At 36.7% G+C, this 11,223-nt stretch overlaps 1 protein-coding gene across 1 annotated transcript in view; it reads left to right on the plus strand.

The window, feature by feature from the left end:
* Positions 1–468: 468 nt before the first annotated feature.
* Positions 469–11,223, plus strand: part of TNPO2 (transportin 2) — a 29,098-nt gene continuing 18,343 nt past the window's right edge. The window contains exons 1-8 of the mRNA XM_015815327.1: positions 469–581; positions 1,945–2,020; positions 3,610–3,759; positions 4,661–4,767; positions 6,420–6,553; positions 8,099–8,180; positions 9,516–9,638; positions 10,824–10,942. Of these exons, the coding sequence (XP_015670813.1) occupies positions 483–581; positions 1,945–2,020; positions 3,610–3,759; positions 4,661–4,767; positions 6,420–6,553; positions 8,099–8,180; positions 9,516–9,638; positions 10,824–10,942 (890 nt within the window). The 5' untranslated portion in view covers positions 469–482. The remainder of the gene's footprint in view (positions 582–1,944; positions 2,021–3,609; positions 3,760–4,660; positions 4,768–6,419; positions 6,554–8,098; positions 8,181–9,515; positions 9,639–10,823; positions 10,943–11,223) is intronic.

The raw sequence follows: 11,223 nt of genomic DNA on the forward strand, positions 1-11,223 counted from the left end.
CTTGTATATTCTTTTGTTTTCATAAGGAACCATAGCAATTTTAATTATAAAGTTCATGTAGAGTATTATATTGCATAAAAGTACTTTGTTGATGAAATATGAAATCTTTCCATCTGAGAAACTCTTTGGCTGGTCTTCAACATATCCTCCACCATAGAAATATTGAATTAAATTGTCACCTTTCTTTATTAATACAATGTGTTTTTAAGCCCCCATAAGCCAAATCTTAGATGTACATTGCATCCTTTCTTCCTAGAATATAAGCTAGGCTGGAATGAAGTAAAATTTATCTGTGTGGATTTCCTAAGTCTGGTTTATAAAGCAATGATACCAAATGTGTGTAGCCATATAATTTTGCATGTAGATTAATTTTCAGGTTGCATTCTTAAGGAAGTTTGCTGTTAGCTTTACTTGTATGTGTATAACTGCTTTTAATTTATGTTTTAATCATTTTTCTACCTACAGATAGGCAGTTTTCCGTCATGGACTGGCAACCAGATGAACAGGGTCTCCAGCAAGTTCTTCAGTTACTCAAAGATTCCCAGTCTCCAAACACAGCAACCCAGCGTATTGTGCAAGATGTATCCTTGAACTAATTAGCATTGCTACAGCATTGCTTGAGATTTAAAAAGAGAACAAAATGCAGGCAATGAACTTAAAGAATAGAGGGAGAAAAATGATATGTCACATTGGGGAATACAGGTAACCCTCGACTCATCACCATTTGTTTACTGACTGTTCAAAGTTACTATGGCACTGAAAAAAGTGATCTATGACTGTTTTTCACACTTATGACCATTATAGCATCCCCATAGTCATGTGATCAAAATTTGGGCACTTGGCAACTGGCATGTATTTATGACAGTTACACTGACCAGGAGTCATGTGGTCATCATTTGTAACCTTCCCAGCTGGCTTCTGATAAGCAACCTCAGCTGCATGATTCACTTAATTGCAGTGATTCGTTAACAATTGTGGCAAAAAAGGTCATAAAATGGAGCAAAGCTCACTTAATAACTGCCTTGGTTCGCAATGGAAATTTTGGGGTCAATTGTGGTTATAAGTCGAGGACTACCTGTAATTATTAATGAGATAAACATTTTATTAACAACTTTCCCAACATACTATTTTTCCAGATATTTGGGGCTGTAATTCTCGTATTCCTGGACCAGCGGTAATATTGATTGGATTTATAATTGTAAGGACCCACTTCAATTAACCAGCCAAGAAAGCAGAACTCTTGAAACTGACATTGTCTCAAAAGGATACTTTTATTAGGAGTGACAATAGGGAAGTCAAGGCGAGATCGCTGAAATGGTATAGTTAAGCAAGCAATATTCCTCCTCCCACCAAAGTCACAGTGTCCATTTGAAATCCAGCCAATCCACAGGTGGTCTGAAGAGCTGGTAACAGGCACAGTTGGTGCGCATCTCAAGGTCTTCTCCAGCTTTGTTTCTCTGTAACCGTCTCCCTGATAAGGGAGACACATTCCTTTCTCAAAGGGCTGGAGGCAGGAGGAGAGAGTAGAAAGCGAAAGTTATCCCAAGCTAATGCAAAGCTCCCCCTTCCCCCCCCCCCAGCAGAATGGCAGGCCTCAAAAGTAGGGTATATATGTAAGGAAAAGAATAATGGTTTGGGGATCTGACAATAATCTAGGTCACTGGAAGATATCACAGACTCCTGGTCTAAAATAGTGGTAACAGAAAACAAACCTGAAAGTGGTTCCTCTGGCAGTGTCCTATTCTTGATGTAGCCTCCTGTAATGGGCTGGCTGAGGGATTATGGAACTTGCATTCCAGCATATCTGGAAAACACCAGGTGACAAAAAGCTGCTGTCATAGGGGAATATGGTCTTCTATTACTACATCTGTGGCTGAAAAAAAAGGGCTTTTGGAGATTTTTAGTTAGAACATATTATGAATGAATTCTTAACTAATGCTACAGAAACTGAAACAGCTCAACCAGTTCCCTGATTTCAATAACTATTTGATATTTGTTCTGACACGACTGAAATCTGAGGGTATGTCTATTAAACCTATTACAACACATTTTTTTTAAAAAAACACTATATTATATAGTCTGTATAGTATTGGGATACAACACCTAATTTATAATGTCTGCTTAAAGTAATTGGCCATTAGAATATTTGAGAAAATTAGATTTTGACTTAAGTGATACGGCATGTTTAGCTTCTGGGTAATGTTGGAAAACTGCCTGATTTAACAGCTTAAAGGAGATTTCCCTTTTAATGTGTGACTGATAATTTGGTGCTCTATATGGCTTAGAAAGCAAAGGAGGATTTCAGGAATCAAAAAGTCTAGCTTCCTTTGTTTTGTTTAATGCTGCTCCCTTGGAGCTATGCTCCTCCTTCAAAATGGCAGAGCAAGGGTTAATAGGCTGAGCTTTTGGAAGAGCTCCTATGAAAGAATCTAGAATAAGGTAAGAAGAAGACAAGCCCATTGTAAACATATAAATTAACTTGCAAGAAATCCTATAGATAAAGGTGTTCTGTGACTGATGACCAAAGGTATGCCCTGATTTTTAAGTATACAAAAAGGATTGAAGTTGTTTGGATCTTTACAATAATTCGTAATAAGCTACTGTTTGTATTAGAAACTAGTGAGACTCCTGAGTGAAATAACTGTAATAATTTTACCTTTTTGTCCTCTTAAAGCTTTGGCAGTTTTGTTGGATGACTTAGGAACAAAGAATCATTTAATTCTATACACAAGATTTATTAAAATGCCCTCATTTATTTTTGTGAAAACTGGGTTCATATAGCACACGTTGCCCTTATAGTCACCCAGCCTTACGTCCTTTTTTAACAAAATTTAATCTACTAAAAGGCTAATATTATTAACTCTTTAACTTTTATTTTTGGTATCCAGGTAGTAGTTTTTACCCTATCAGTTATAATACTTTGGGACACTGAAACTAAAAAAGTACTGTTTTGAATAATCCATGGATCTTGATTTAAATTTTAATTGAAAGAATATGATCTTCAGCTCTGTTCTGAATTATAGTCTAATAAATATAACAAGAAAAACATAACTTGAATGGAAATTGATGTAACCTAGCTCAGAACATCAACAAGGGTACTGTCAAATTTCTTAAAATCTGGAAGTGTACATATCACATAAGACTAAAGAAAGAACACGAATGCTGAATTGCAGTGTAGAGCCATAATCCAGTCATGCTGCTAAATTTGTTGGCTAAATGGGAGGTCAGACTGTGACCCTTTTCAACACAGCTTGGTTAATGAACTTTCTCCCGTTATAGCAGGATCGGATGTTAGAGTTCAGACATAGTTTTGCAGTCCAAAGTATATGAGAGAATTATATGTGCATAATCGTATGGATGTCTTTAAGACACTCACAAGGAAGTTAATGAAATGCATGTGCATATGCATACATAGACTGCATTACTTTTTTGGTATACATAGCTTCATTGTATGGCAGTCAGCCAGTTGTTGAATCCAGTTGTTTTTTCAGTGTCTTTATTCACATCACTTCTATTTGTTTTTTATATGTTATTACCTAAAACATTTCCGTAATTTTATATAACATCTCGTAAAATTTAGTTCTAATCCCACTGATCTCTTTAAAACAGATGAACCTACCCGTTCTCTGAGTGGCTTGATCCTGAAGAACAATGTGAAAGCTCACTATCAGAGTTTTCCCCAGCCTGTTGCTGAATTTATTAAGCAAGAGTGTCTTAATAACATAGGGGATGCTTCTTCTCTTATAAGAGCTACAATTGGTGAGTAGTGGTAAGAAGCTAAGGATGAATTACTAACTAGAATTAATCGGTGCTATGTTTTGGATATGAAACAAGTTAAGGAGCATATTGGAATGTGAAAATAGTATCTGTCTGCAACTTTGTGCAGCAGCAGTGTTCCCCCCCCCCCAGGATTATATTGAAACTGCAAATAGCAGCTATGCATATCAATACTGGATAGAGACATAGGTACTTTGAAGAGTTTCAGATAGGTGCTATTTTCTCTCCTATATACTCCCAGCCATCTTTTAAACATTATTTCTGAAGAGCTGCTCTTTGTTATTAGAAAGGGAAGGTTATACTAAATTAGTGCGGTGAAAGTGTTTTAATTAGAAGCAGAATTATTTAATAAGATGCTACTTCAACTTGTAATTGTCAGCTAACTGTGCAAATTGGAACTTGCTTACCTCCCTCTGTGTATAGGAACACTTATAAATAGTAGGGTGATGGGGCTCATCAGATATGAAGCAGGTAGACTGTGTAAACTGGATTTGTCTGTATAGACCTTAGTCATAGCATAGCATATTCTCTTTAAGGGCAAAAAAATATCATTTAAACTGTAAACGTTTCATGTACCCCAATTGTTGGCTCTCCAAAAATTAACATGTAGCATAAAGGATTTGCACACTTTACGTTAATTAACTTTAAATAATAGTTCCTCCTAGTATGTCTCAGTTGCTTTAACAGTCTTAGCATGTTTTCTGTTAGATTAGTTGAGGAATCAACAGCTCGCAGCCCCAGTGAACGATAGGTAACAGAAGCATGTTGGGTCATAAGTAGAAAATTCATCTATTTTTTTTATAGCAAACATTATAGAATCAAAGTTCTTATATGAGAAATTGGCTTGTGAGGTGATCTTGTAGTTTGTTCTTTCTTTCGGCAGGTATTCTTATAACAACAATTGCTTCCAAAGGAGAACTGCAGATGTGGCCAGAGCTTCTGCCCCAACTCTGCAATTTACTTAATTCTGAAGATTACAACACATGTGAAGTGAGTGGGGCAACTGCATAGAATTAATTGATGGCTTGAGCCAGCAAGATGGTCTTAACTATGGCTATAGAGTATAAATTTGGCACTGAAATTTTCCTAAGAAAGCTAGTGTAAGTGATGCCAGAAGCCATATTTTATTTAGTGTGTTAAGGATTTTTCAGTTTTTGCTAGGTATAATATATTAATATATTGAACTTCTAATTTATTAGTCACTTCCTGTTCATTGGAATCCTATGTCTTCTCAGTAATCAGATGTTGTGAGTTTACTTTTTCTGATGAGTAAACATCAGACAGAGTCCCTCTGTGAGGGAGATGGCAGTTTCAAATTAGATAGACAGACAAGGTTTCCCCTTCCAGTCTCGTCCAACTCTAGGGGGCGGTACTCATCTCTGATTCACAGCTGAAGAGGCAATGTTGTTGGAAGACATTTCCATGGTCATGTGGCTGGCATAACTATATGCTGAAGGTGCACACATCACTGTTACTTTCCCATCAAAATGGTACCCTTTTATCTACTTGCATTTGCATGTTTTCAAACTGGCAGGAGCTGTGGCCATTAACGGAAACTCATTCCATCACACGGTACTGTCTCAAATGCCAACCTTGCTGTCCACAAGCCCAGCATCTTAACCGCTTGGCACTTGTCCCCCTCTAAGATAGATAAGATGGGATAAGATAAGATATTGGTGTTTTTAGTATTTATAAAGTCAATGGAATATTTTAAAAAGCCTAGCTGGTATTAGATGGTGTTCACAATTTTTTGAAGATATAGTGTCATATTTCAGAAATGTGTTCTTACTGTACACAATGTGATACAGGTAGTCCTTGACTTACAACCAGTTGGTCAATAATCGTTCAACTGACCCATCCTAAAAGTTACAACAGCTGCCTCACCCCTATCCCACATCATATGATTGCATTTGGGGAACTTGGCAACTTGCATTTACAACTGGTTGCAGCATTCTGCAGTCACATGACTGCATTTTTTTTTGCTGTTTCTAGCAAAAACCTCACCCATTCAGAAGAATAGATTTGCTTAATGACAATACGATTCACTTTATGACCATCCTGAAAAGAGTCACATCTGACCTATGACTGAAATTTGGAACTCCATTGTGTCTGTAAGTTGAGGACTACCTGTATTCTTGTTTTACTGTGCAATTTGTCATCGTAAAACTTCATAGTTAAAATGAGAGGTATGTGAAAAAAGAGGTAGTTGGGCAGTATCAGATGCAACTGGTACTCTCAAAAAAAAATAATCAAGTTAAACATTTGCATCTTGGAAATATAGGTATTCTAAGAATATATCCATGTGCTCACAGTTTTTACTGATTAAAAAAACATACCGAGTGTTTATTTTTTTAAAGAACAATCCAATTGGTACTCCTCCTGCAATCTCTTTAGCTATGTAGCCACTAGAATGGCACATAACCAGGTTGTTGCGTAGGAAGTCTGGCTCTGGGTAAGAGGACAACACGTTCCTTCAAATTGGCAGCTTGTCTCTTCTCTCTGGCACAGAGCGAATACCGCTCATGTTAGAAAAGCAATTTGAGGAGCAGAGCCAAGCTGCAGGCGATCAGATGAATTTTAGATGCTCTTTGCCTGTTTTTCAACTCCATATATTTGTTACTAAATGTTACAATGCTCTATAGGGGGCATTTGGTGCCTTACAGAAGATCTGTGAAGATTCTGCTGAGCTCCTGGACAGCGATGCCCTCAATCGGCCTCTTAATGTCATGATCCCAAAGTTCCTTCAGTTCTTCAAGCACTGCAGCCCCAAAATTAGGCATGTATCTGTTCTAGCATCAGTAAAACGTTTAGTGGAATGTGCCATTTTGGATTAAAATTAAAGATAGTAATTAAAGGTTTTTGTAATATGTTTACTGCTTTTTGATTGAATAAACCAAAATCATATTGCTATCCAATTTCAAATATTTTGTCTGTCATAAAATTAGTAGTAGGTTTGGCAAGTAGCTCAGATATCTAAACTAGTCTTACTGATCTTTGGAGGCTCCAATTAGGTTGATTTCCAATTCTCAGTTTTCTTAGCAATCTGGAGAGTGCTGACAGTCAAGCTCCACTCATTACAATAATTAACCACAGTACTTGTGGGTAATTCAGCCACAATTTTCTAAGTTCACATGATGCTAACCCATTTAGAATGATTTTGCAAAGTGCAGTGACCAAGTCATATTAAAAAGAAAGGACAAAACATCTGATAGTTTAGTGTAATATGTGAATCTAGATAGCTTCATAAACCTATGACACTAAGCCAAAAGTAGTAGTATAAATGGAAGCAATTCCCTTGTTCCTGGTGGGATTTTTTTTCTTTCTTTACAAGTAATGGAACTAATTAGAAACCACCATTAACTGTAGGTCTCTAGTTTACACATAACAGGTGATAGAGTAAATTGGTAGTAAACAATAATAGATATGTGACCATTGGGTTTTGCATCCTGAATTGCTTGGAATACAGTTTCCAATTGAAGAAAATGTTCATAATTGCAGTTTTCAGATTAGGCCCCTTGATTACATAAGCGGAAAAGCAAAGTTGATAGAAAGTGCTGCTTGTCATATCCAGGCTTCCAAAAGCAAGATTCTTCTCTGATTGTTCCCTATAGAGCAGGGATGTCAAACTGCCGGCCCGCGGGCTGGATGCCTCATGGCGAAACTGTGCCCACCCATTGCTGGCAATAGAAAAAAAAGTCGCAATATGTCACGACACGTCACGTGACATTGCGAGTTTGACACTCCTGCTATAGAGTGCCAAGTGTGAAAAAGAACATTTATTGTTATATAGTGACCTATTTTAATCTTTAGAACTATCCTTGTAACATAGTTATCATTTTAGTAATGTAAAAATATATTTTCTATTTTGTTAGGCTTTAATAGAATGAATCAAATTATTTTGATCATCAGTTTTACTGTTAATTAATTTATGATGTTTGCAGTGTCCCAGGGTCGCGTAATCACCTTTTGTAACCTTCTGACAAGCAAAATCAATGGGGAAGCCAGGTTCACTTAACAACTGTGTTGCTAACGTAACAATTGCAATGATTCACTTAATCACTGTGGCAAGAAAGGTTGTAAAATGGGGCAAAACTCACTTAAATGATTTGCTTAGCAACAGAAAAGTTGGGCTCAATTTTGGCCATAAGTCAAGAATTACCTGTAGAAATAAGTAAAGAAAATTGTTAAATCTGATCTATTTTTAGAACAAAATATTGGTTGTCCAGAACTTATCTGAGAGTATATCATGTTAGTAAATTACTGAAGTCAATAGCAAAGGCTAAAGCAAATGTTTTTAAAGCTGTTGTTTTCTGTTCCTTAGGTCACATGCTATTGCTTGTGTCAACCAGTTCATCATGGAGAGGGCCCAGGCCTTGATGGATAACATCGATACATTTATCGAGGTGAGCGGAATTAAACTAGGTCAACAGTTGTTTTGAAGGTTGAGTTTTTATAGTCCACTTTATGTATTAGGTGTTGTATGGACTTATCAGTATTATAGTTTTAGAGTACAGATGGGTAGTTCCCAAATCACTTTTCTCCAAATCCCAGATTCCTTCCAACTTGCAACACTTCCTGGTGAGCAACTATAATAAACTGATAAGTTTCTGATAGACTTCTAAAAATTAACAATGCATCTTTAAAATTAAGACAAAAGTCCCTTTGAAATGTCATTATAACATAACTCTTTATGGATGAGAGGCGAAACTTGCAGCTCCTGACTTCATGAGCGTTCCCATATCCAGGTAAATTCTGTTCCTTTAATTAAGGGGAAGTCACTTCATCTTAAATAAAAAGAAATCTTCCAGAGATTTTCTTTCTGATTATTGCAGTTTTTGGATCAAGTACCCTGAAACTGGAAACATACCAAATGTTTTCTGTATCTGAACAATGGTGGGAAGAAACTGTGGAATTGTTTTTGGGAAATTTATTTACTGGCTTATGTGTAGATGAGGAGGCCTCAAAATTTTAAGAAATGCCAAGATTCTTCAGAGCAAAGTTTGATGTCATTGAATTAACAGTTCTTTAACCTTGCAACATATGATCAGATTTTCTTCTGTGATTGTTATATTTATCTACTATTGTAACTATAGGGAGTATCAGGTCTTGGTTTTTTTGTCTAGTGCTTATTATGATTTCTTAAAGGAAGATAAGGATTTCAACATTTTCATCCTTAGTTTTCTACGTTTTAGTAATTTCTTTTCACTGCAGTTACATATCCATGGGCAGAGGCAGCCTTAGAAAATACAGGGTCCAGTTCAGAGAGAAAGGTATTTGGTTCTTAATACCAACATATTCCTTTCCCTAAATTTAGAAAAATATAACATGGCCTCAGCTATGCATACTGAGGTCACTGTTTTGCTGTTTTGTGCTACCTCTGTTCTTGAAAATAGGCAGACAGTGTCTGTGAAAAACTTGAATGTTCGTAGGGTGTACAACAAACAGTAAGCTTGAGGCTTTTCTGTTTTCTTTCAGTACACACTTGTTTTTGCTTTACTAACTTCATTGTCACCATGTGGCCACTTGTAAGAAAGACTAAGCTTTGGCACTACTTGCATTTGGCTTGAGTTGCATGCAAAATAAATGCATTTCCGTATTGACAAGGAACACAGATTGTAATGTTTTTCCGCACAGAAGGGAAGGTTTTCTCTCTAGGCTGCAACAGTTCTAGAAGATCCAAGTATTTGAAGATGGCGTTGGATTCTTGACTCAAAGTAATTTTTCCCCCTTCTTGGCAGCACTTATTTGCCTTGGCAGTAGATGAAGATCCTGAGGTTCGAAAGAATGTTTGCAGAGCATTAGTAATGCTGTTAGAAGTGCGAATTGACCGACTGATCCCTCACATGCATAGTATCATCCAAGTAAGTACTCTTGCTTTGCAGAGTTGGTCTCTCTAAACCAATGATAGCAAACCTACAACATGCATGTCAGAGGTGACATGCTGCAACATTTTGGGTGTCACGCAGCATTTACCGATTCCTGACAACTATTCACCCTGTTGATGTTTACCAAACGTAATGTTTACGATGATTACCAAAGAAGTTGAATGAACAACGATACAAATATGTGACCCTGCTCCATCCAGTCTGAACTTTTTGTTTACATTGTGCAAAATTCTTCTGGAAGTTGATATTTGTTCACCAGTTTTTTGGGGAACAGAGACAAGAAAGGGATAATGTGTGTTAGCTGCTTGTGTTGCTCCACTGGTTCGTAGAAAAGTTCATTTTCACTGATTTATGCTACTTACATGACAAGTCCCAAGCAAATATGTATCAAGTCACTACCAACTGCAGGTAGTCCTCGACTTACAACCATAATTGAGCCCAAAACTTATATTACTAAGCGAGATATTCGTTAAAAGTGAGGTTTGCCCCATTTTCAACCTTTCTTGCACAGTTGTAAGTGAATCGCTACAGCTATTAAGTTAGTACACCGTTGTTAAGTGAATCTGGCTTCTCCATTGACTTTGCTTGTCAAAAGGTTGCAAAAGTTGATCACATGACCCCAGGACACCGCAACTGTCATAAATATGAATCTGTTGCCAATACTCTGAATTTTGATCACATGACCCTGGGGATGCTGTAACAGTGATGTGAAAAACAGTCATAAGGCACTTTTTTCAGTGCTGTTGTAATTTCAAACAGTCACTAAATGGAATGTTGCAAGTTAAGAACTACCTGTATTCCCTATTTAAAAATGAAATTATTTATTTCCAAGCTGGGTTTTCTTTCCCTCCAAAGCCTTCAGAATTAAAACCCACAAATTAATATTCCTTCAAGTACAACTCTAATTCTACAACAGGAGAAATTAATTAATTTTACAAGTCATTAAATAATACTACTAGTATAATCATAATGAAAGCTGAAGATTTTTTTTAAAGAAAATATTTAAGAAGAGTCACTAAATGAGCTGTTGTAAGTCAAGGAATACCTGTACTGCTTTTTGCAGGAATTTTAGTATTCTGTAAGACAGATCTAGCAAATACAAAGCAAAAATAATGGTTTCTTGAATCAAAGCTTTTATGTCCCTGGTTTTGTCTATTACAGTATATGCTTGAGAGGACTCAGGACAGTGATGAAAATGTGGCATTGGAAGCCTGTGAATTCTGGCTGACGTTGGCTGAGCAACCCATCTGCAAAGAGGTGCTATCTTCACCTCTAGTACAGTGAGTAATTGAAGAGCAGCAGTAGAGCACTGTCTACTTTTTGATGCATGGACTTTGTTTTCATGTAGCAAGTGATTTGATATTTACATTGTGAAAACTTGCATATGGTTCCGCTATTGTATCTTTTCTTAACAGAAGCTTTGTGCAAAAAGGAGGCCGACTAAGACTTAGCTGCCACTAAGCTGATTTTGCTTATCTGAGTTTCAGCTAGGCTTTACTTTACTTTACTTTACTTTATTTTTGATTTATATCCCGCCCTTCTCCCAACGGGACTCAGGGCA

The sequence above is a fragment of the Protobothrops mucrosquamatus genome, unplaced genomic scaffold (assembly GCF_001527695.2).
Source record: "Protobothrops mucrosquamatus isolate PMUCROS unplaced genomic scaffold, P.Mucros_1.0 scaffold336, whole genome shotgun sequence".
NCBI lineage: Eukaryota > Metazoa > Chordata > Lepidosauria > Squamata > Viperidae > Protobothrops > Protobothrops mucrosquamatus.